Source organism: Vanacampus margaritifer, chromosome 5, assembly GCF_051991255.1.
Source record: "Vanacampus margaritifer isolate UIUO_Vmar chromosome 5, RoL_Vmar_1.0, whole genome shotgun sequence".
Classification (NCBI taxonomy): Eukaryota; Metazoa; Chordata; class Actinopteri; order Syngnathiformes; family Syngnathidae; genus Vanacampus; species Vanacampus margaritifer.
Window position 1 is genome coordinate 22,614,018 of NC_135436.1, and position 25,196 is coordinate 22,639,213.

At 42.4% G+C, this 25,196-nt stretch overlaps 2 protein-coding genes and 1 long non-coding RNA gene across 5 annotated transcripts in view; 1 reads left to right on the top strand and 2 right to left on the bottom strand.

Annotated features, from left to right (window-relative positions):
* The window catches only part of LOC144051783 (uncharacterized), a 37,866-nt gene extending 28,221 nt beyond the window's left edge, over positions 1–9,645 (top strand). Inside the window, exon 5 of one of the 2 annotated variants that reach the window (XR_013294034.1) lies at positions 9,271–9,645. This is a non-coding gene — a long non-coding RNA (uncharacterized LOC144051783). Of the gene's footprint in view, positions 1–4,412; positions 4,576–9,270 lie in introns of those variants that run through there. The other variant, XR_013294033.1, reaches the window with a different exon arrangement.
* znf296 (zinc finger protein 296) lies at positions 4,070–15,915 on the bottom strand. The gene is made up of 3 exons (XM_077565188.1): positions 15,495–15,915; positions 10,864–11,244; positions 4,070–6,035 (listed from the first exon to the last, which is right to left on the bottom strand). The coding sequence occupies exons 1-3, from the start codon at positions 15,544–15,546 to the stop codon at positions 4,441–4,443; spliced, it is 2,028 nt and encodes a 675-aa protein (XP_077421314.1). The 5' UTR covers positions 15,547–15,915; the 3' UTR covers positions 4,070–4,440.
* Positions 15,916–17,130: 1,215 nt separating this feature from the next.
* The window catches only part of clasrp (CLK4-associating serine/arginine rich protein), a 14,645-nt gene continuing 6,579 nt past the window's right edge, over positions 17,131–25,196 (bottom strand). The window contains exons 11-21 of one of the 2 annotated variants that reach the window (XM_077565980.1): positions 25,182–25,196; positions 24,892–25,095; positions 23,440–23,712; positions 23,185–23,370; positions 21,890–21,929; positions 20,844–20,904; positions 20,705–20,763; positions 19,263–19,309; positions 19,034–19,122; positions 18,348–18,372; positions 17,131–17,651 (exon numbers count right to left, since the gene is read on the bottom strand). The exon at positions 25,182–25,196 is cut by the window's right edge and continues 27 nt beyond it. In XM_077565980.1, the coding sequence (XP_077422106.1) occupies positions 17,555–17,651; positions 18,348–18,372; positions 19,034–19,122; positions 19,263–19,309; positions 20,705–20,763; positions 20,844–20,904; positions 21,890–21,929; positions 23,185–23,370; positions 23,440–23,712; positions 24,892–25,095; positions 25,182–25,196 (1,096 nt within the window). In that variant the 3' untranslated portion in view covers positions 17,131–17,554. Of the gene's footprint in view, positions 17,652–18,347; positions 18,373–19,033; positions 19,123–19,262; positions 19,310–20,704; positions 20,764–20,843; positions 20,905–21,885; positions 21,930–23,184; positions 23,371–23,439; positions 23,713–24,891; positions 25,096–25,181 lie in introns of those variants that run through there. The other variant, XR_013294164.1, reaches the window with a different exon arrangement.

The window sequence follows — 25,196 nt, forward strand, 5'->3', positions numbered from 1 at the left end:
CTGAGAAGAACAAAGACGTTGAGCAGTCAACAAAAGCAGAATAAAAGATATTTTGGAGGGCCAACTTTGTCTTTGTTTATGCTAGCATGCTACTAGCCGGTTCACAAAGTGTGATTTCAAAGGACTTGAATGTAGCATTTTGAATTCTGCGGTAGGGAAATAGTTCTATATTGACTCAAATAGCAAAAAGCTCTTTCTTTCTTCAAACTAAAATAAAAACATAATTTATATTTGTATTTTTATGGATTAGACTACTTCCTGGTTTGCAGTAAGTGAGGTAACGCTGCATTCGGGGAATGTGGGAAGTCGGAAACATCCCACTCGGATTGTCTCACTCGCAGTTCCGACCTGAAAGCGTTCCATGATTCAAATTTCAAAACGAGAATTTAAAAAAAAAAATTCAAAGGCACAGTTTGAGTATTAGCTAGCAAACTACTTCCTGGTTCACAGAAGATCACTGACAGGACTGTACCATTTTTTATTCTTAGGGAAGGGGAATGCTTTTATTGTTACATGAAAACCCCTAAAAAAGAACACACATCCATAGAACAAAGGTAAAAATTTGCCGTATTTATCCGTATTTTACCGTATTTTGCTGCATTCAAGGAAGGTGGGAAGTCAGACACTTACCGCTTGGATTTTCCCAGTTCCAACATCAAAAGTATTCGAAGCGAATGTAAACAACAAAGATGGCCGATTCCGATAAATTGATGTTCAGTCAGTCGAAATCACGTTGGCTTACGTAGAGTTACTTTTTTCGAATAACTAAATTAATGTTATAATAAATAAATACCGGTACATAAATATGTTTACCATCATGTTAATTCTGTTTTTCCAGTCACAGTTTTTGTCTCTATGGGGTTCGCCATAGTCGAGTGCTGTTAGATTTAAACCGGCAGTTGGTGAAGTCGGGGTCCTTTTTTTCCCCAACTTTTATTTCCCAAATTCCCACCTTCTTTGAATGCAGCATATGGCCATCCTGGTTAATGGACATAATGCTGCATTCGAGGGAGGTAGGAAGTCAGATATATCCCACTTGAACATTCATATAAAAATATCTACGTGCATTCAGTGAGATCTTTGTTGGTTCAACTTTTTTTCTTCTTACTTTTTTGTAATACTGATAACTGACCAACCAACAAATAAAACACAAGTGAGATAAGAATAGACATCACAATGCAAAAAATACACCTCATCTTTTTATTGAGGCTCCTCAATGACAAGGTTAGAAAAACAGTGTCGGACAGGCAAGCGTTGAGGCTAAAAGGAGAAAATCAGCAGGAGACGTTTGTGGGTATGTAACAGCGACAGGAAGTTAATCAGAATAGAATAACAATAACAATAAGAACAGCAAGATTGTCAATCTATATACAAAATATGATCCCTGAACAGTTAGACTGCTTTTGCACACATTGTTTTGGTGTCCCTGATATGGATACACAGTGGTCACACAAGCACGCACATACTCTCACGCAAATGCGTGCACACACAATTTTCTCTCACATTGTTTACACTCGCAGTTTTTCTCACTTGATACACACATTCTATCCCACTTTCTCGTGTCGTTTCTTTCACACATACTCCGTCAGATGTGCATGCACTCGCAAGTCTCTCACACAAACTCAGGTACACACACACGAAGTCGTCTCACATGTACTGTCACACAGGAACAGCTACATATACGATTTTCTCACATACAGTCACACACTAGCAGACACATAACTCACTTAAACGCTCTTCTCTCATACACACATTTATAGGTGTGCATGCACTCGCAGTCCCTCTCACACATATTCAGTCGCGCACACGTAAACCTACAAACACAGTCCTCTCTCACACATACACATACAGTTACAACAAAAAGTCTCACTCACAGTCTCTCACTCGCTTTCTCCTATTCTCTTACATAATTTCGCACATACAGTCTCTCACGTTCAGTCCTCTCTCACACATGCTGTCTTACAGGGAAAATTTCACCCACACACAGTCTCTCACTCATTAACTTTCTTCTATTCCCTTACCTAATTTCACACACACAGTCTGTCACATTCAGTCGCGCACGTATAATCCTACAAACACACACAATCCTCTCTCACACATACTGTCTTACAGAAAAGGCTCATTCACACATAGTCTCTCACTCACTATCTTCCTCCTATTCCCTTACATAATTTCTCACCACACAGTCTCTCATATATACCCACACGCACAGACCCACAAACACGTCTCCTCTCACACATACTAACAGTTACACACTAGTTTCTCAATCTCTCTCTCTTGAGTTCTGGACACAAAATGAGCCAAAAGGATGCATGCAGTCACGGGACACAATTCAAGTACAAGTGTCGTTACACAAGTGCTCGCTCAATCAAGTGCGTCTTTCCACTCTCACTTCCACAACTGCCAAGGTGCAGCGTTCATAAATTACAAATTATTTGAAAACACACACTCACAGAACCAGGAAATAATAACAGCTGCAAAACATGCACAGGCTCCTAACAGTTGGACATTTTACAAATGTAAACAACAAGAACAGAAAGGTCATACACACCCGTTCCACACCAAGAGAATTACAGTTTTGCTGCATAGAAAGTAATCCGGTAAAAGCTCACACACGAGAAAGTCTATTCACATTTGTCACAAGGAGTCAGGAGCGCAATCTCGAGTCACCGGGGTCCCCACGAGGCCTGTAAACATGACGTTTCGAGACCAGCGAGCGCCTTTCAAAAGAAAGTTGACGCACTGCGGACTGTTTGCGTTCGCCTCCTCTTCTTGAAGTCAAATGACGTCAAAAGATTTCTTGACAATAACATTTTCTATGGGCCCACACAAGTCGAAAGGTGGTATTCCGATTAACATTGCACTTGGAATATGAATTAAGCAGCAAAATCCACCTATTTTAGTGGGCGGCCATTTTCTCATTTGCTCTAAGGTGTGATGTCATTTTCAGTTGACAGCAATTGGCAATACTAGACAAAATGGCCTCTCGTGAGGTGGATTAAAACGGGTGAATATACTGAATTCATAGTTCATACGCAATATTAACTCATTTGCTCCCAAAAACGTATAAATATGTTTTATTTGAAATGTGTTACGTGTCTCAAAAGACGTATTTATATGTTTTTAATGTGTTTTTTTTTTTTTTATGCTAGAGCATACAGAAGGCTTTGATGCAGCCTCTCAACTGCAAAGAGCTGTTGAAGAAATGGTAGTTATTACACAAACGGCCAGCAGGTGGCAGCAAAGCAAACGAGATCAACCAGGGGCCATGTTGAAAAAAAGCTCATTACTCACATTTCTAAATAGATTTGTGAATAATGATAAAACTTAGCTATATTCTAATGCTAATTGCTGAAACAGACAGAAATATATATTTTTTTCCTGATGAAAAAAAAGACTAATCTTTCTTTTTGTAGGTTCCATGTTTTTATAGCAATAGAACACAATATTCTGTGGGCCTTGCAAAATCAGTCCAAATCTAGTAAAACAGCCGGGAGCGAAGGGGGTTGCTTTAGTGAAAATGGCTGGGAGTGAATGGGTTAAAGTGGAAGTCAACCTTAAACATTTCTTGACATATGTTATATGTAACCTCACTAGTCTAATCATGACATCCTGATTAATATTACATTTGTGGAATATGAGTTATGAAGCAAATTCCAGCTGCTTTTCTCCATCACAGGGGGCGGCCATTTTGCCACTTACTGTTGACTGAAGATGACATCACAGTTGCTCAGGCAACCACCAATCACAGCTCATCTGCTTTCTGAAGCTGGGATGTGATTGGTTGTTACCTGAGCAAAATTGATGTCATCTTCAGTTGACAGCAAGTAACAAAATGGCCGCCCCCTGATATGGATAAAAATGGCTGGATTTTGCTGCTTAACTCATATTCCACTGACCCAATATTAAACCGATTACTGTATTTAGACTAGTGGGGGTGCATAGAACATATTATTGTCCAAAACAAATTTGGGGTTGACTTCTCCTTTAAATCAGAATACCATATTTAGCTAAACGGGGGCATATAGAACATATTGTAAAGAAACAGAACTCTTCTCAACAGAAGATCTGCGCACATATCTATCGATATGTTAGCATCATTTATTAATCTTGATGATGTGACAGTCACCCGTCCGGAGGGTCACACAAAGAGCGACAAAATGGCTCCTTTGCATCACCTGCAAACCTGACGATGTTGTTTCCTGTGTTGGCGTGGTCTGTGGTCGCTCACTTCCTGTTGTGCAGCGCTGGTAATGTCCCTGTTGAATGTCACCGTTTTGTTCTGTGGTCACACAAGTAGGCACTTTCTCAGCCCAAAGCTTTTTTTTCTCCTTTTTTTGCATATGACCGCTTCAGTTACTGCTACTTCTCTACTCCAGTTTCGTGAGGGTTGGTTTTATTGTGTGTTTCAGTTCAGTTGAAGTTTGAAGGCGGGGCTTGTCAGGGAGCAGGAGTCAAAGCCACGGACCCCTCGGCTATGGCCGGACTTCCCGCGCTCCCCTCCTGTCGATGTCCTTCCTTCGCCGTCTGATCCAGACTGGCTTCCTCCTCCTCCTCCATCTTCACAACCACCGCCGCCTCTTCGGCCTTCATGGCGGTCAAAGTGTCTGCGGCGCTGGCCTGGGCGTAGGCGCCCACGCTGGCGTGGCTGAGGCCGTGCACCTTCTTCAAGTGCTTCTCCAGGGTGGCGTATACCGTGAAAGGCACGGCGCAAAGCTGGCACAAGAACGGCGCCTTGGCCCCCTGGGCGCCGTGCGTCTTCATATGCCGCGTCAGCTTGGAGCTCTGGGCGCAGGCGTAGCTGCACAGGCCGCAGCGGTACGGCCGCTCGCCCGTGTGGCTGCGGCGGTGCACCGTCAGGTTGCTGCTGTTGCGGAACTGCTTGCCGCAGTACTCGCAGGCTTCGTCCTTCTTCTTCTTGGCGGCCGAGCCGGACGCGGCGCCGACGCTCCTCCTCTCGTTGTCCCGTTGCCACTCCTGCACCGCCTCGCTGACTTTGGCCGAGCTGAAGTCGATGATCTCGGTCCGCTCGGTGATCTCGGGCCGCTTGGGCGTGCAGTTCCCGCTGGCGATGCCACTCTCGCCGCTGCCGCCCGTCTCGCCGCTCTCCAGGGAGCCCTCGGAGGGGCTGGCGCACGGGGAGGCGTGCCGGGGCTCCACCGGCGCCTCGGACTCCTCCTCGCCGCCATCCCGCTGGGTTTGGTAGAGCCTCAGCAGCTCCCTGTCTGAGGGCCTGACCTGCGAAGGGAGCAGCATCAGGCTCGAGGCGATGGCGGGGTGCTTGGGCACCGTCAGGTCCAACTCGGCGGGGCCCGGCGCTCTCATGTCCATCATCGCCTTCCCTGGCTGCATTTGCAACCTCCCCCTGCTAGATTCCATCACCATCACATCCACCGATTCATACATGCTCCCCGCTGCCTCCCGGTGGTGACTCCGGATATGGCGGGCCAGCTGCCCACTCTGGGCGAAGGCCTGGCCGCACACCCCGCAGTGGTACGGCTTCTCGCATGCGTGAGTCCGGCGATGGGCGGAAAGGGCGCGTGGGGACCGAAAACTATGATTGCACAGCTCGCAGTGGAAATCAGCTTGGAGGACTCCCGTTTGAGGAAAAGGGGACGCCGCCGGCGGGGAGGAGGACGGGGATGGCGCCAGGCCTCCCGGCGAGCTGACGGCGGGGTTGTTGTTGTTGTTAACGTTGTTGGTGCCCTCAGCGAGCCCCCGCAGCAGCTCGGAGAAGTTGAGAGCCTGCAGGTGGTTGGGCGATGGGGTGGCGGGAGGTTGGCAGGCGCGAGCCAGGCGCAGGGTGGGCTGGAAGGCCGAGGCAAGCGCTTGGCTCAGGTGGCGAGGGTCCAGCGTGGCCGCGACGGGTTTGTTCTCCTTCAGACTTCTTCCCACTCGGACATCCTCGTCGTCGTCGTCGTCGTCCTGGTAGATGCTGAGGGAGTGTGCGTGCTGGGCGTGCTGCAACAGGGCCCAGGCGGATGGCAAGACACTCTCACACTGCTGGCATGTGAAGTAGGAAGGCTCCTCGGACCCTGGAGAAAAAAAAAGACAGCACTATTAGTGACACGCAAGGGTCACGGTGGAGGAGCCAATCCGAGTTGACTTGGCAAGAAAACAGTTCTCAGGTGCCTTATTATGTTTGTGACACACTTCTGTCAAAATACCCAAAGGATCAAAGACGTTCTTTTTAGAGCCTTGCTGAAATTAGCTTTTGAGGGGGCGGTCCTGTCTCATGCAAATGAGCCACTACTCCGAGTCTTAGAATCGAGAGTGGTTGTATATTCACGATCAGGAGGTATACGTTATGCTATAGAAGAAAGAAAATATTTTCTGTCTGTGCAGTTCGGTACCAAACAACTACAGTCTGCCTTTTACCAATCAGTTTAGCTTAATGCTAACTTATACGGATAACACCATTCGCAAGCTGACAATTAGCATCAATGCTCCCAGTTTTAGAAACCTTTAAGCGACGGATATTTAAACATAAACAGTGGAGCATTTTACTGAGTCAATCACAGTATTACAAGTAGATTCTTCTTTGTTTACGTCTGCATGACTCTACTGCCTTCCGGTGGCCAGTGTGGGAACAGCATATTGGATCATTACCCACAAATATGGAACACAAACTGTTTATTTATTTATTTTTACATTAGATTTAAATGTGCTATTACGCAGTGCAATATTATCGAGTGCTATTTTTTTTCTCATTGAAAACACAAATAAAATGTGCGTTTTATTACGGAGGCTGGAATGGATTGATAGCACTTCCATTCATTTCACTGGGCAAAGATGACTTGGTGACAGAACGAATTAAACTTGTACGTCTGTATACGAGATTTCCTTTTGAGATGAAATACTGAAACATTTTCCATTACATTCCCCTTTTTTTTTTTGTAGCATATGTATTATGACCCACGTACAGTATGTGGTACGAACACATCAACAATATTGGGGACCAGTGGCAGTTTTCCTGGCCTTTTGGGGGGATGATGGGAAATGTAGTTGTCTATTTTAAACATGGAAAGGAAAAGGTCAAAAGGTTGCAGGTATGAAAACTGCCTTATTGCTCATGATTTTAGTCTGGAAATCTTTGAATTGACGGCTCCCTGATTGATTGTCGAATCAGATTGCGTACGAGAAAAACGCAGGATGCATCGTCTGGCGACGTCAAAGCCGAAGTACAGCCGCGTTTTCCAAGCCGGGGCAGAGCGGAGGCGTGTTGCCGGCTACATCTTGCAGATATTTTTATACGTTGGATAGCTTTGTCTCCTAAGCGAGAAGCCACTTTCCAATTAAGCTGCAAATTGCTAATTAGCAGAACGTGGAAAACGAATGCTTTATGCAAATGAGCCACTGACTCAGCCTGCTTGACAAATGAGGCCTTTTCTGCATTAATCAACACTGGAGAGACGATCTCCAAATTGTGGCGGGGGGGAGAAAGTGCTCTATTTTTTCTTTTTCTTTCTTTCCGAGAGGTTCAAAGCCGACTGCTATAAGCCTCTTTCATGTTTCCTCAAGTCAAATCCTTCTGTATTTTACTGGAGGGGAGGAGGAGAGAGATGAAAAAGAGAGCAACTGTTTCTCCGTTTCTTTCTCCCCTCTTTTCTGCCTGTGTGGTGCTTATGTCCTTTAACCTAGCCCGAGGAGGGAGCCAGCAAAAGTTGGGATGACGAAAAGAAAGGAAAAAAAAAAATAGGGTGAGAGCAGGAAAAGAGAGATAGGTAGGTCAGGGCTCGGGAGATAAAAAAGAAAATGAGATAAAAAGATTATAAAGTAGCGCAAGGGAGGGGAGGACACCGTGAAAATATGTCACCCCTTTGGATTGTACTTTAGACCCATCCTCCAAGCCCTCCGCCCCCAAATCTATCCCTGAGGGGGCGGCAGCATTGGTGATGGGGGGTGGGGGGGGGCATGGTGGCTTTTGTCTTGCGGTCCGCAGTGAAACACAATACCCAGCCGCTCTCTCTCTCTCTCTCTCTCTCTATTCCCCTCCACTCTCTCTCTCCCTCTTTTTTTGTGTGTGTAAGGATTCCCATTTGGCCCGGGGTAGCACTTGAATATTAAGCAGAAGCAATAACTACTAATTAAAAATGCAGATTGGCTGGGAGCACTAACGAGCAGCAGGCAGAATCTCTTCTCCCCCGGGAGGCCGAGACGGAGAGGGGAGGCGAGAAATTGAAAGAGGGCGAAGCGAAAGTGTGCTGAAGACGGAGGAGGAGGAGGAGGAGGAGGAGGGCGGCGGTGGAGATGAATAAAAAAAAAAAAATAAACAAGGAGAATAAATAAAAAGGAACGAGACAGATGCACAAGGCTCTTCAGTAATCCTTCCCCACTCTCACCCCACCACCGCACACACAAAAGCACACACATGCGTCTTTCTTAGATGCGGAAAAAGAAGAGGAGCGACGACGTCTGCTTGCGGGATAACCGCGCTCTCACTTTCGCTGAAAACAGATCGCCACCCAACGCTTTCCAAAACAAACTCGCACGCCCCAAATGGGTGTCAATTATTGAGGTGTTAAGTTGGCAACATCGTTTCTTGTCAAAGGGCTTTTTTTGTTTACTTACAACATACTGTACAAAAGGAAGACACTGTAAAGGTACTGTAAAAAGAGCAGAAGTTTATAATAATATCTTTGGGTGAATGATTTTGAAAAATAATCTAATTGTGAATCCCCCCCCCCCCCCCCTCAAAATTGTAACTCAATGTCATTAAAAAAAAATTAAGTAAGCTTTAGACCACAATTTAACCATTCTATTTTGGTTTCAAAGGGGGTACATTTGTTATTTTTGATATATTTATTTATTTATTTTTATTTTACAATACTGCGGTGCCTTGAGATACAAGTTGAAGTCATTCCATGTCATGTTTCCCCATTGAAATGAATGGAAATTACATCAATTCATTTCAGCCTCAGAAAAAAATCGAATGTGTTCATAATAAGGAAAAATGTACTCTATAATTCTATTTAAAAAAAAAAACAACAACAACTCAATAGATTGTAAAAGAATCTGATAAAATATTTGTGCACTTTGATTAAGTCTTTGCAGCGCCTTCTGTTGTGCACAACTTGGCCACTAGGAGGAAGTATAATACACAGACACAAATAAAGAAGAGTTTCACAACTACTGTAAGTCACTCACTCAGGAAGCCACAGCAATATTGGCCGCGTTTCCCTAAAGGCTAATTAAAATATATTCCTGTGAGTATTCTTATATTGTTGGTCACCGTCAAGTAGATGCAATTTTTTTTTTTTTTGGAAACAGTGAAGGCAGCATCCCCCCTGCACCCCTCCCTGAGCGTTGCACAAAGGAAGGAACTGCTAACGTGTGTGCACACGACATCGGAGGTTTCGACATGTGCACGAGGGACGCTCGTCTACCTGCTGTGAGACGCTGCGAAGTCCTGGAAGGAGCAAAGACCTCCACCAAGGCTCAAATGTTTTGGTATAGCCTCATAGCATAATTGGTTATAAATCTGCTAGGACATCTTTAGCTCTACTGACTTTTTTAAAATACTGGAATTGCTATGAAGATACTTTATTTTATTTTTTTAAACATTTTGGATCCATATCAAACTTTACTTCTCTTGTTGCTATTAAAATCCAACATATGTACAAATAATCTGTCGATTTACACTGCTAATAAATCTAGATCAGATCCGGATTCAACTTGTTTTGACATGACAACATCCAGCATAATCTTTGCAAGCACAATGCGGACATGATTTTAAAGAGATGCAAAAGTTGACCTCTCTTAATATGTTTATCCTGGGATATTTTGACCACTGCCACCTACTGTAGTGGATGTCAAATTACACCTCACGAACCCAAGGATCGTGCATTTGCATGAGAGAAACTTTTGGGGCGTTTTCTGGAAATGTCCAGTGTTTTCCGTCCATCCTCAAAACACTGATGCTTTCCATGACAGACCTTCTAATTACGGGAACAACCTCTTTGAGTAATTTCCCTTTAATTAAGCTTAGCGAGGAAACCAATTATCAAACCTGTTTGAGATTCATATCGTTGTTCTTTCCAAACAGACCGGAAAAACAACACTTCCACACAAAACCTGCACGCACAAGATTTTGGACACGTCATTGAAGAGGCTCATGATGGTGTTATAAACCGTTTATAAGCCTTTAATAACCAGTTATGAATGACAGCTGTCCCCCGAGCTCACTATTTGGCAGGCTTGCCACCAGATGATTACATCTTACTGTACTGTGCCATCGTAAATTACTAAATCAGTTCTTTATCCATCTATAATGGCGCAACTTCCTTGGGGGAGGTCAATGGCGGTCATAGAAACCATCAATAGATTAGAATCAATATCTATTGAATAACTTGTGTTTGTTAAAAAAAAAAAAAAAGGAAAAAATGTACGTGTATTAGATCGCAATCGCAATACTAAAAAAAAAAATCACATTTAGATAATTTTTCTCATATTGTTCAGTCGTCATACTACAGATTCTCTCTCAAGCTTCTTCCGTGTTCCAAACTTGACAGCCTGCTGTATTATCTCGAGAGTGGGAACATGTTTACCTGGTCACCTCAGAGACAAGCAGACAGGGGATTGGTGGCGAATGGGGGCGGGCTTGGAGTTTTGGAGCTCAGGTGCGCAGGGTAGTAGCGGGTGGGGGGGCCTTGGGGAACCGTCGGAAAGCCTCCTGACGCTGCTGCTTTCTGCACAATTAGCTTTTGCATCACTAACTCACCAAGGCCTGCTAATGGCAACGGCTAGCTAATGAGCAGGGCACATACGGAAGGGCGAGTGTGGGGGGGGGGGGGGGCGGTAAACAAACGACAAAAAAAAAAAAAACAGCCCAGATAATTAGCAACCTTTCTTTCAAGGACTCACCTGCTTTGCCAGGCTCCACCTTCACCTTCACCCCAAGCTCCGCCCCCCAGGCGCGCTCCCTGGCCGCCGCCTCCTCCCTCCTCAGCTCGATGAAGCCCGGCAGCGCGGCCCCGGCGCCCGTTGGGGTCCCGGCGGTGTAGTGACGCTGCAGGGTCCGGTGGGCGGGCGAAGGGGGCTCGGCGCGGGCGTCCGGGGCTTGGTTGCGGGGGAGACAGCCGCCCTGTTTGTGCTGGATGAAGGCCAGGATGTGCGCCAGGGGGAAGGCCCGACTGCACTGGCCGCAGGTCAGGAGGTCGCCACCCCCGTCGGGTGTCAGGATGTGCGGGGCCGCGCGGTGGTCCTGCGGCGGGGGGGCGCTTCCGTCCGCTGCGTCAGGAGATTCTAAGAAACACGGAAATACGTGAACAGAGTTAGATGTTGTTGAATTTAAATCATTTTGTATAGTATAAACAAGATAAATAACATGATTTGAAATATGAATAATTTATGTACAGTATATGTTAATATAAAAAAATTATATGTTCTAATTATAATATATGTTAAAAAAAATATTCTAATTAAATAATCATTTCTATATTTTAATATAACATCGCAGTCGGATAGAACGGATAGAAGCCTATGTCTTTATTTGTTCAATTTATTTATTTAATTTTTACACTATTTAATTATTTTTAAGTATATGCATTTAACTATATATTTTTTATGTTGAGTATATGTTCACATTTATTATATTTCAATCATTTATCAAATTCATTGTTAAACAACTCAGAAGTAAAATAATTTAATAGAATAATTAAATGTTTTGACATTAAAAAAGAAGTAGATGTATATATTTTAAAAATACGTTTTAAAAGGATTTGAATGCTGTGGAATGTTTACTTTATTGTACTGAATTAAAAGTAATACAGTCCTATTAACTGGTTTTGTTTTTTGTTTTTTTTACAAATTTTATCAAATAATTCAGATTTGTATTAAGAGAATGAAAAATAGTTCTGATTTACAACCATTCTTTTCTTAGAAGTATATGGCAATTATTCACGTATTTATTGTGTGTGTTTTTTTAGTTTAGTCAACTTTCCACCTAATATTTATTGATCTTTTTGACTGCACTTTTATATTTCTTAACATCTCTATCTCTTTTATGATGTCCAAATACTCATGTGTCAATATTGCGACCACCACACCTACTTGTGAGATCAGATCCAAATTTGTCATTGTGTTAAAAAAAAGCTAAATCTTGTTTTTCTAGTTCTTAGGTGTTGTTTCCTTATGTGGGATAATTTTAGGTACCTGGAAGCCAATCTGACAGTTTGGCACACTCGCTGGCCACTACAATAGAAACACCTGCAAAACCGGAGTTTGAGAATTTTCCTCCTCACTTTTGATGGACATTAATAGTTTTGTTGAATTATGCATGAAATGTTGTATATTTTGTTGTTCTGCTCATCTCATGTCACTAAATAAAGAAACCAACATAGGCGTCCACCAATCAGTGTATATTTTTTTCAGATCAGTCTTAAATCAGTTTTGATTAACAATGTCAGAGGTATATACATTTAAGAACATATTTTTGAATATTTAAGTGTTATAGTCAATAATGTGGAGCATAAATTGGGCCATCAAATGAATCGCCCAATATTAGTAGCTCTTTTAAAATCAGAAAAAAATAATGCCATTAAAAAAGAACAACACATTAACGCAGTGAAATAATAATAATAATATTCGAACCCCTAAAAGGAAAAAATAAGAATTTTTGAAGATTTTTCTTTTGTTGTATAGTTAAGCAAATACTAAAGGAAAAATGTGTAAAAAACATTAAAAATCTACCTATAATGAATACATCTTGATTGATGTTATTTAATCATTACGTATTTTTAATTAATCAGCCGATTGATTGGTCATTGAAATTTCATGTCAAATGATCAATACTGAGCTCTCCCCGAGAAGAAAAAAAAAAAAGAAAAGAAATTTCATTCTGCCAAATATCGGAATCGGCCTAAAAAAAAATCCCTATCAATCGAACCCTAGTCAAACTAAGCATTATCGTCAAGGTCAAAATACGCAGGTAGATTTTAAATATCGCCTTTAGCTCACAATTCAACAACTAGAAGCCGGTTGCAGGTGTCCCAAGCGCGTTAAACATCACGCACGCACACTCAGCATTGCGGCTGATTTCAAACGCTTGTGTCAGTCAAAAGTGGCGTCGCAATGAGGCCAAACTGCTCACAGGCCACTGACCACTTCCTTCAAGCGACCCAGAACTGATCGGCTTGCAGACACACAAGGGGGAGGGGCGGAGACATCACCTCATTCACCTCAAACAACGTATGACATCTTCTAGTGTAGAGGTGTAGGAGCTTTTTGAAAAAGCAGTTTTTGTGTTTGTGTGTGTGTGGATATTATTCAGAATTGCCCAATCACATTCAAACTCATCGTCACACACTTGCCGCCATTTAAAGTACCTCTCATTAAACTCCAAATAAAGTTCAAATTATTTAGTAGGTAGCAATGTGATTGGTTTATTCTGAACACAGCCACAGCCCCTCTTAAAAGAGGGTGTGCTCACTTTTGCAAATATCTCATTTGTTTATTTTCGTTTCCGGAATGAGGCACAATTGAGTTGTGCAGGTTAGACATTTTTGTCTATTACAAAACCTGGCTTTCGAAAAGGGGTGTGTAGACTTTTGAAATCCACTCTATTCACGCCCCAAGACTCAAACGGCAGAACGTTTCTCAACAGGAAGCGGAATGCAATAAAAAGGGGGAGAAAAATGACCGAAGGTGTAAGATAAGAGCGGCTTGGCCTGCCTTCCTACTTGTGTGTGTTTGAAACACACGAATGTGACATGTGACCTCATACCTGACACATGTGGTTAGAGCGAGATGCGAGAACTTTGAAACCAGGCCAAAAGAGCATCACTAAGAACATGAAAACGACTCCTTTTTTTTTTTAAAGGGGGTTTTATCATTTTGACGATGACGTCAAGAGGAAGTCAACCCAAAGATATTATTTACGATAATATGCCCAACAACTCTAAACATGACATTCTGATTAATATTGCGTTTGCGGAATACGAGTTAAGCAACAAAATCCAGCATTTTTTAATCCATTTCAGGGGGTGGCCATTTTGCCTCGTGCGCTCTGGACTGAAAATGGTAATGACCAATCACGGCTCACCTGTTTTCCAAAGCTGGGCCGTGATTGGTCATTAACTGAGCCCTAAGCAACTGTAATGTCATTTTCAGTCAAGTAGCAAAATGGCTGCCCTCAATTACAAATACAATTTTGCTGCTTAACTCATATTCAACCGTATACTATACACTGTTAAAAAAAAAAAAGTTGCCAAAAATGTCATTAATTTATATTTTACAGTTCTTACAACTTAAATGATTGTTTTAGACCAATTTATGTTTTTTTTAAGTGAAACAAAGATGCACATGTCTTTGCTAGCTAGCCAAGTAAAAACAAAAAACAACAACAAAAAAACAGTGCCGACTGCAATAATGAACGGTCATTATTAGAACTAAACCTTGATTCAGATCAGTATTAAGCTGAAGTTATGCCTTTCCTCTAGTCTATCATATCTACATGTAACTTTAAACAAATAACACAGGAGTTAGCCCATCCTAGCGTTAGCCTTTGCTGTGGCTACCTCCATTTTTGTCAAGGCACAAGCCAATAAAGTTTTATGTGTCGCTAGGTGGTCAGTCAAATCTATCCATATTTCAAGAAAGCTGAGTGCAATGTCGAAATGACATTTTACAAAATGGAGTTAGCTCACTGTAGTTCTCCATGACTCCATTTTGATTGCTAATTGAATCACTTTCAAACGTTAAAAGGTGGCAATTAGCCCTCAAATGCTCGTAATATCGGCTACATGTTGTTATGAACTCATTATAGCCCTCAGCGGACTTTTCTATGAAGAAAAGTGGCTTTAGAGTACAGGGTCCTGTTGCTCAACACCGGTCACCGGCACACCTTGTTGCCTGGACCGGAGCCAACAGAGCAGCAGTAGCAAAGACTCGAATAGAATAGACGAGCGAACAGGACAGGTACAGACAGTACAGTGTAGGAGCTGCATCTCGCCAGTTGTTACTCAAAAATGTCACTTTTCCTGTTTCGGAGCTGCGGCTGTTTGTGCAGACTTGCGAGGCGCGGCCACACACACGTACACTACACGCACGAACGCGAGAGCACATGCACGCGCGCGAGTCAACGAGGGACTGTGGTCACACGACGCACGCACTTATTGTGTGTGTGGTTGGATTCCGAAAAATTAAGAAGCTTATTTTTAAAAAGATAGATAGGCTCCATACACAGTATATAGATTTAATTAAGCTGAGTTCATTTTTATGAAAACATTTTTTTTGTTTGTTTGTTTTTTTAAAGGTTAACTAAGTAGCTATAACTTATCAGGACTATTAGGCTACTTTTGACAAATAATACAATTTAGCCGGCTTTAAAATCAACTTGATGTGGAAACGTCCTGTTTAAATATTGACTAAACATTACAAGCGTTCGAGGATCCGTATGCGATGTCAACAAAGTCATCATTTCGTTAACCACGCCAAATAAAAGCAAATGTAAGCCACATTTATTCTCATTTCCTTGAAATTATTCACGTTCTTACCGTGAATTGCACTCAGGTGCTGCGGTCTGCTGCCAAGTTTGCGTCTGGACATCGCGTCGATGCCTCCGCGCGTCCACCTCAACAAACTACAATAACAGCCAGACCAAAAAACAAAACAAAACAAAACAAGAATAAAAGGAGGGAGAAGCCGGTTCGGTCCAGGTGCTCGCTGTGTGATAAGTGGACCGGCGCTGATAAGACGGACTGGCCTCTGTGTGCGCGTGTGTCGTCTACTCCCCTGCGTGGACTGGACTGACAAGGCTGCGTTCAAGTTCACGCGTCTTCCTTCCCCTCCACGCAGCCGGCGCACGGAGGGCAACAAGGGGGCGTGGCCGGGACAGCAAATCGCGCCTACATAAAGACAAAACCACGACCCCGCTGGTCAAACACGTGTCTCACTAGACAAGGGGGTCTTCCTCGCCTTACGACGGTCCTGCGACGCAACGTAAGTAGAAAAGTCACAATTACAGTAAATGCTGACTTAATGACTTAAATAGAAAACAACAAATGAAACCCAGCAAGTGAAAGGGCCATCTCGTGCCCCGTGAGCAACCAAAGTAATTTAGTATGTCGAGGACCCTTTGTAATTTTAAATTTATGAAATTTGCTTATGATTTTTATATTTTTAAATTGAATTTACAGTTTGACACAAGCGCAGTAAAAAATGAAAAGTATTCAAAATACACCAAATAGTATTCACTATTTCCCTCCAATTTAACACTACTCACCTCAGCTTTATTTTTTGAACACTTTTAAAAAGGAACTGCAGCTTTAACATAGAAAGTACATAAATATTAATCATAAAACTTAAAATGATACATTGGCTCTCAGTTTACACAGCAAAACCTGATTTGTACGGAAATCAAAACGTGCCACAGGCTATTGCTAACCAATGCTAACATAGTAAAGTCATAATTAGTGTATCGTTAGCCAAATAGCTAAATTGGTGGTCATTTCTATTTTTTGTTCATTTTTCATGGAAAAAAACACCACTTACTGGCCATAAATGTAAAGCATTCAATTATAAAAAGTAAAGTATGACGGTAACTGCGAGCTCCTCCTTGTCCCGTGATGACATTCTTACGCTCGCTGCGCAAGCTGGTTCACTGCGAGCCATTTGAGCCACCATATTGTAAAACGAGGAGCACCCTGTATTTTAGACTTTGAGGCACTATTTCAACAAAAATATTGAGTCCATTCAGTTTCGTGTTTCATAGGAACTACTTTTGAGTTCCACAGGTGTCTCCACAAAACTATTCACTTCTGCTTTTCTTCACAGCACTCCGAAAACACACACACACACAAAAAGGCATTCATATGTTGATGCTATTGTAGTTTTGTTCAAATGACGTGCATTACCTTCAGTTTATTGTTGCTGACTAACAGAATAAAACAGCAGATTTTTAAGGAGAAAAATCAAGTACATGCTAAGGCTGCACTGGCCACAGGTGCAATTTGGCAATTGGAACAGTGTGATCTTGGGTACCTTTCAAATGATTGATACTGCAAAAAAAATAAACAAGCAAAAACCTACTAGGCCTGTTAAAAGAATATACACAGGACGTATAAGCAGACTTCAGTATATTTATATACCCCCCCCCCCCCAAAAATAGACAAATACCAACATAAACCTTCATTTTGCTTCATGACCATTTTTTTATTGGAACATGCGCAGAGACTATCGCATTTATAAAAAGAGCAAATGAGGCATTTGATGTAATTGGCGTGATTTAACGCAGAAATTACATGTTGGATCACCGGAGAGGAAGACGTCAAAGGTGCTCAGGGTGTGTATGTTTAAATCACACTGAAATACGGGTGGAGAGGAGCATGCGAAAGTTTAAGTGGAGGGGGGAGAAAAAAAATGCAAAACCAGTTTAATAACCTGCATCATCTTTTCAAGCAGAATCTATGAGAGGTGAGTAGGAATTAGCGACAATGTCAACATTCAGACATAACATGTTACATACTGTACATACATGAGGTGTTTGCGTGTCAACAACAGTCACCCTGGCTTATGTTCAACTCTAATTTTCAAGGAGATCCTCCAATATTTGAACTCAGTATTTGCTGTACGGACTTCTGGAGCGGGAGTTAGACCGGGAACGGGATCGGGATTGGGATTGCGACTGCGACCTGGACCGGGACCGATACCTCCTAAGTATACGAGGAGGAAAGAGGACAAAAACAAGCAAAAAGTGATCAGTAACATGGACATAAAAGTTAATTATGGCTCGATTGTCACGCCAGATTCCATACTGATGCCTATGGCTAAACAATGTCTGCTTTTGTGTTGATGACCTCATGACTGGACTACCTGTATCTTAATATTGGACTTCCTTTATGCCGATTTGAAGGAATCAAAAGCTTCTTCTTCTCTGCGTCCTTGAAATCTGACCACTACTTCATACCTTGAGACCACCAAGTGGCTACTTGTGGAACAACAGGCGGCCAACATAAGGAATGTAAAAATTTGGTCTTGGTTATCGATTGAGTAATTGGATAGAAAAATGATTTTGCATTATTTGACTACAAAATTAATGTAAGCTGCAGGTATTATTGTCGTCCACTACAGGTCGCCATTCACACTTTCCACACTGCAATATGTGACTTTGAATGTGTGTGGCTTCACCTGGTGAGTGCCATGGGTGCCATAGTTCATTTGGCTGGCTGCTGTACACATTTTCTACATGTTTTATTTTTAGTTACTACTTGTTTAATAAAAGTGATTGAAAGTGCATGGCGGCTCCTGCTCTATAAATACACTTCATTCAAGTTGCAAGAGAATTTTAATCAAGCATAAATAATAGTGACCGGGGCATGATGTGAAGAGGAAGAGGAGTCCTCACATACCTTCTGGATGAGCTGGAATCTCGGCCTGAGGGACAAGAGCACACAGAGGCGCCATCAGAACACAAGCCAACGCCACACGAACCTCGAAAGCTGCCAGAACGCAGCACGCCTCCAAATGCTACTAAGTTACGCATGTGGCTTTTTAAAATGGAAGTCAACCTTAAACATTTCTTGACAATAATATGTTATATGTGACCTCACTCGTCTAAACATGACATTCTGATTAAGATTACATTTGTGGATAAGGAGTTATGAAGCAAAATCCAGCTGTTTTTATCCATCTCAGGGGGCGGCCATTTTGCCACTTGCTGTCGACTGAAGATGACATCACAGAAGCTCAGGCAACAACCAATTACAGCTCACCAGTTTCTTTTTTTTTTAAAGATGAGCTGTGACTGAGCAACGTTGATGTCATCTTCAGCTGACAGCTAGTGGCAAAATGGCCGCCCCCTGAATTGGACAAAAACAGCTGGATTTTTGTGCTTAAATTATATTCCACTAACGCAATATCAACCAGAATAGTGGGGCTGGATTCTGATCTAAAGATATGCGATAATCTCCAAATTCAAAGTGTTAAGCAATGCAGTCTTCAACTTCCTATTGCCTAAAGCGTCTCTATTGTCCGACTGTGAGATGGCGCTGGTAAATGTTTGCTCCGGCGAGGCTGCTGACCCTCGCGGTCTTACCATATTTGGAGGGAGAGGGCGAGTTGCTGCTCTGGCGGCCGTACTGTCGCTCCCATTCATCGCGCGCTTTCTCGCGCCGCTCACGCTCCCTAAACACAGAAGCCTTGAGGTCAGACCGTTGCAACACACTCAAATACCAAACGGTCCACCTGCGTACACACACACACACACACGCACGCACGCGCGCGCGTACACACACACACACACACACACGCGCACACTGCCTTACTTCATGCGTATCTTGCGTGCCATGGCTCGTAGTTCTCCCTCTCGCTCCTGTGGAACAATCACAGGGCAATAAGAGAAAATGGAGGATAGGATGGTCTTTGTTGACACACAAAAACACACTAAGCAAACTATCAAACACACTGTAGTCATAAGCAAAAATGTTCTCCGTTTTCATCCTTTTCAATTTTATATACGAGATTTTTTTAGGGTTGATTTTAAATGTATTCGTATCAGGGTTATTCTAGTTTGGGAATTTTCATTTGAGTTGTTTTTTGTTTCATTTTGAGTTTTCAAGGTGGTTCTGTTAGTTTTAGAAATTTATAAAATACCTAATTTTAGTTTGTTAGTTTCAGTATTAGTTTTCTTTTTTTAAATTTGTATTACTTGAGTACAATATTTAATAAAAAACATGGTGAAATGAAAAAAGTAATGCATTTAGTCTGAGTTAAAGGGAAAAAGCAGGCGAGCCGAAACATTGGGAGCCAAAAGTCAAGCACGGAAATTTGTCACCTAGGACGGAGTGACGTCACCTGAAAGGTGCTTTTCTATTGGCTGCTGCTAGATGACATCACTTCTGTGCGACACACATTCAAACGTCCTCATTCCGGTTAATATTGAAATAAATATACCTAAAAATCACAAATCAGTTAGCCCCAAATGCGCATGTATGAAATTAATTACAAAAGACTAAAACAAAGGACATTTGTGCTATAATTATAGTTAGTTTTTATTTTATGTCATTAACGAAATTGTTTTTTTCGTTAGTTTTCGTTGACCCTTGATTAATATCTGCGACTTGCTGTGGAAGTGAGTGATAATTTCATCTTAAAAGGAATGTTTGACTCTGAGCCATTTTCAGAAGTAAAAAAGTTAATATTTTGTCCAGAATGAATTTGATAACGTCATTAATTTTCATGTACAATTGATACCTTCAAAAACTATTTTTTCCACTTGGTGTCGACTGAAGATGACGTCACCTGTGGCGAGGAAGTAATCATGGCTCATCTGTTTTCTTGGCTTGGTCACCAAACTGAGCCATGATTGGTCGTTACCTACTTCCTCAGCACAGGTGATGATGTCATCTTCAGTCGACAGCAAGTCGGAAAATTAGTTATTAATTGTACATGAAAAATAATGAAGTTATCACATTAATTCTGGACAAACTATGAACTTTTTACTGCTGAAAATGACTCAGAGTCAAGTATCCCTTTTAGTTTGTAATTTCGCACAATAAGGCTCACTCATCCATCCCATTAAAAATATAAATATATAATGTACATATCTTTTCACAAATAAAAGTTATTTTTTGTTCATTATACAGTAATCTTATATCTATTTTGGTGGCAAGCATATAATGCATACACACAAACAACAGAACATGCACAAATGAATGAACACATGAACAAACATACACACACAAAAAAAAACAAAAAAAAAACACACCTGTCGTTTGTGCTCCTGCTGCTGGATCTTCACCTGGGCCGCCTTCTTATCCGCCTTGGCTGCAGGAAGGGGGCAACAATCAGCAAATATCAGCTAGAAAATGGCAGGTGGTGCTTCTTGTTGTTGTTGTTGCACTCACACTGCCTGTTGAGGGCCTTCTGCATGCGGAGCTTGAGCTTCTCCTGCGGCGTCAGCTTGGACTGCGGGCGACACCGTCGTATTAGCAACTTGACAACAGTGCGTTCCAAACAATCGTGACGTGTACATTTTTGGATGATACAAAGTGGGCAACAGGTGAATGAAGTACTTTATCATCTTGGGAACCTTTCTACAAAAAGTGTCCAGTAAATTCGGAATAGAAAAAGGAAAACAAAAGAGCACGGGAGGGTGAGGTTTGGTAGATTAATGCGTGAGGACAGCCGAGGGAGCAGCGAGGGACGCTACGTGAAACAAGAGCAAGTTCAGGTCCGGCGAGTTCACAAAAGAGCCAGTGGCGCTTTGCCGCCGACACACCCAGCAGTGGGCTGTTCAAACCTGGCCAGGCAAGAAAAACGGCAGGTCACAACACCGCAGGCGAAGTCGAATGCGGGAGGGCGAGCGCAACTCTTGACTGAGAGGCCTGGCGTGTATGCAAAGCTACGACGACGACGACTCTTTGCCAGGAAAAGATGAACAAGCAGCGGCAGAGGAGGAGGCGGAGGACAGCGCACGCACACACACAAAAATAAGAAAGAAAAGTCCACGATGATTGACAGTTAACTATTATCACGCTCAGTGATCTCACGGTTTAGAACTGCAGGACATTGAAATATGTTCATTTGTTTAAACACGTCCAGACGTTTGTCCACACCCAGCAAAGTCATAATCACTTGGCTTACACACACACACACACACACTCATTAGCCGGAACAAACCAAAACTAAAAAGTCAATATTAACAACAATATGCACACTACGACAATAATATCCAGTCCACTGACTTTCCTCACTCTTATAACATGGAAGCTTTGACTAAGGCATCAATGTGTGGGCTTAAAAATAGAAGAAAGATTATTTTTCAGGTTGCGACAAGGGGCTTCTACGTCGGCGCGTGGCGGACGGACGGCAGCCACGTCAGCCTGTCAGGGATGAGGGAGGCGTAGTAGGCTTTAGCAAGAAACCTCTGCCATATCAAATTCTTACTGACTTTGGCAGCTCCCGTCTTTTTACCACCCGCTGTTTCAGGCCTGCAGGGACGACAAGGAAGTGAGATGTTAGGACGGAAAACAGTGGACCTTCACCTGTAGCACGCTAGCAGGAGGTTTACACTTTGGATTCTTTTTAAACTTGCATTTCAGGAAAACAATTGTAATAATGTGACGCACTTTTATCTTTACATCTTTATCGTAACAGTCAATTATGATTGAAATCAATAGTGTTGTGCTTTGTCGTTTTTTTCTTTTTGCCATCAAATGGTCAGTAATTATTTAAAAATGTGATTAGTTTTATTTTATCTCAGATGTGTTTTTCTTTTTTTTGTATGACACTGAAGATTAATGTTTAAATGCTACAGTGCTAAACACTGCTTGTGCCACTAAGTGTTAAAGGTTTTATAATGGCTACTACTAGAAGATATTGAAAATTCTCAAATAAATAAAGCATGTCTTGTAGTGCTATCAAATATTTCTTAGAATTTATTAATCTATCGATTAATCTGATTCATTTTAATTTTGCATTAAAGTGTATTACAAACGGATTTTCCCCGATTACAGTTTATTAACCAGTGATTAGTGTTTATTATGTACTTCGTATAGTTTAAAAAAAAAAAGGGGGGGGGGGGTATTAATGTTGTACAATGTTACTGGTTCGGTCATTGTTTTTCAAATTAAAACAGATGTTTACAAATGTCTTATTTTGATTAAACACAGAAGATAATCAGTCTTATTCTAATAAAATGTTCTTACTAATATTTAAATTTTAGGTCAAAACAGTCTCAAACCCCGAGGGACTTTGAGGTTCCATCATACATCACTACAAACTCATTAGAAAAACCCAGGTAGAGATGTTGTCATAGTTGATTCATGTACTACAAAAAATACTATAATTGTTGTTTTGTGCCATTAAGTGCACACATTTTGTGATTTTTGTTTTGTTTACATCTGACATTACTGGGGGTCCTTGGTCGGGTTTCCAGCTAAATATTTTTAGAATCAAGCATTCAACCGACTGACTATATTATCGATTCATTGAGCAGAAATTGCATGTCTAAACAAAACTGAAAGTGCACCAGCGGATATTTTTATCCTTCACCACTTGTGTCTAAGTAGAAATTGTAGGCTTTATTAAATTAGCTAAAATTGCTAAGTTACCTTGTGCAGCAATCAGCACTCAATAACAGTTTTGTGGCTAGAAAACAGCATAAGGATAGAACAGAATAGAATTCAACTCCGTCAACCAAGGACCCCTTACATATTTGGGACTATTTACGCTACATGGTCTTACTTTCTTAGTTTGTCGGTAACGGTGTTAGCAGAAATAGGGGGTCCTCTGTTGTCAGGGGAGGGGCTGTGGTTGAGGCGGCCGGGCGATGGCGAGGGACTGCCACTGCCGCTCTCGCCCCGCCGGTGACCGCCGCCGCCACGGACGCTTCGCCGAGAGGAACCCCCCTGCCGTGAACTGGAGCGGGATCTGAAAACCGAGAGGAGCTCAGGTCGCACGGATCTTTAACGACCGTTCCATAAAAGGACGCGTCGCCACCTTGTCCGTCTCCTCGAAGAATATCGCTTCCTCTCCCGAGCTCGCTCTCTGGGCCGCGATCTCGACCGCGTGCGCTCGCGTCGTCTCCGGGACCCTCCTCGGTCACGAGAGTACGAGCGGGAATATCGTCTCAAGCGGGATCGGGTCCGAGAACGCCGGGCGTCCCTTCCGCGACGCGTTCGGCGGCGTGAACGGGAGGATGAGGAGGAGGACCGCGATGAAGAGTCAGAGGAGGAGTATGAAGGGGAACGACTGGATGAGGATTTTCGTCTCCTGAACAAAAACAGACACAAAGTTTCTGTCAGAAGGGTCCAGCACCAGCCTAATTGTTTCCTACTACTGAAGTCTACAATTGATGATGCTATTACTCTGACGAGACAGTGATTTATGATTATCATTATTGCTTGGAATCTGACATGCAGAATTTGACACCTGTCAAATCGCTTAGACCATGTTCACACGCCACACACGTTTTCAAAAAAACATTTTCTATTCTGTTTTAAGTTTTTCAGCCATTGGAAAACGTAATTTTTTTACCAAGGTAAAAAGACCCCATCTTCAGCATTTCAGTGCGATTGGAAATGAGCCACGATCTCATGTATATGGGACATTTTTAAAAAATTACGAATGTTAATGTCTGGAAGAATGATGTTCTCTACAATAATTTTTTTTTTTTTTTAATCTTTTAATTTACACAAAAACTTCTACCTCGATAATTTTAAAACCATATTTGTGTCACTCAGAACCATTTTTTAGCCACTACCGGGTTTATCGCAGACATTTATTGCAGATTGACTACTTTGCATCTTTTATTTGCAGGGGTTAACATCTACTACTGTACTCTGGAAAAGGGTTCGATTTGCTGCTCTGTGCTGGAAAAAAAAAAAAAAAAAAAAAGTCATGAGAGAAACTGGAAAAGTTGCCAAATAAAGCAACAAGGTGGCGTGTTGGCAAAACCGAATAACTACTAGTGCCATTGCAACTCATTATGGTAACTAAAGCTGTAGTCTGCATTTGCTAGCAGTATTTTCACTAAAAAATGTCAGACATCTTTTTAAATACCTAGGAAGTGTTGTATTTAAAAATAGCCACTGATAATAAAATAGCAGAGGCTGATTTCGTTTTCTCACAGCCTCTGAATAGACGTGCTGATTATCAATAGAGGCCTCAGAAAACCAAATCAACTGACGAAATGCACGCGAGAGCCAACAAATGTGTTTTCATGTGGACAGAGAATATACATTTTTGAAAGATTTCTGTGTAGGTGTAGACAAGGTCTAAATCTCTTGGCACATTAATGAATTAATTAATAAACCTCACCTCCAATAACAGTAAAAAGAAAAACTGCACCAAATGCAAGGAATCACCCTTTGCCAGCAATCACGTCAACAGACTAACCAATGAAAAGTCAGGAGAAAAAAAAAAAAGTCAGGAGGAGGGAAAGTTACCGACCGGGAGCCCCTGCTATGACCTGCGGGGTGCTGCGCGTTGGAACCGTGGCTGGCCAGGGGGGGGGCGGCCTGCGCGGCAGCGGCAGCCGCAGCCACCGCCGCGGCTTCGTCGTCGCTGCCTCCGAAGCTGGTGATGAAGGTGATCTTCTCCGGACCGGGGGTCCGAGAGCGCGAGCGTGACTCGGAGCTGGATTCGGACTGCGGCCTGTGAAACGAAATGAAAAGCATTGCTGAAGAACAAAACGAGACCACAACAAAATTGTAAAAGAAAGAAATAAAGGGTGAACTCACCGTTTGTAAGGATCG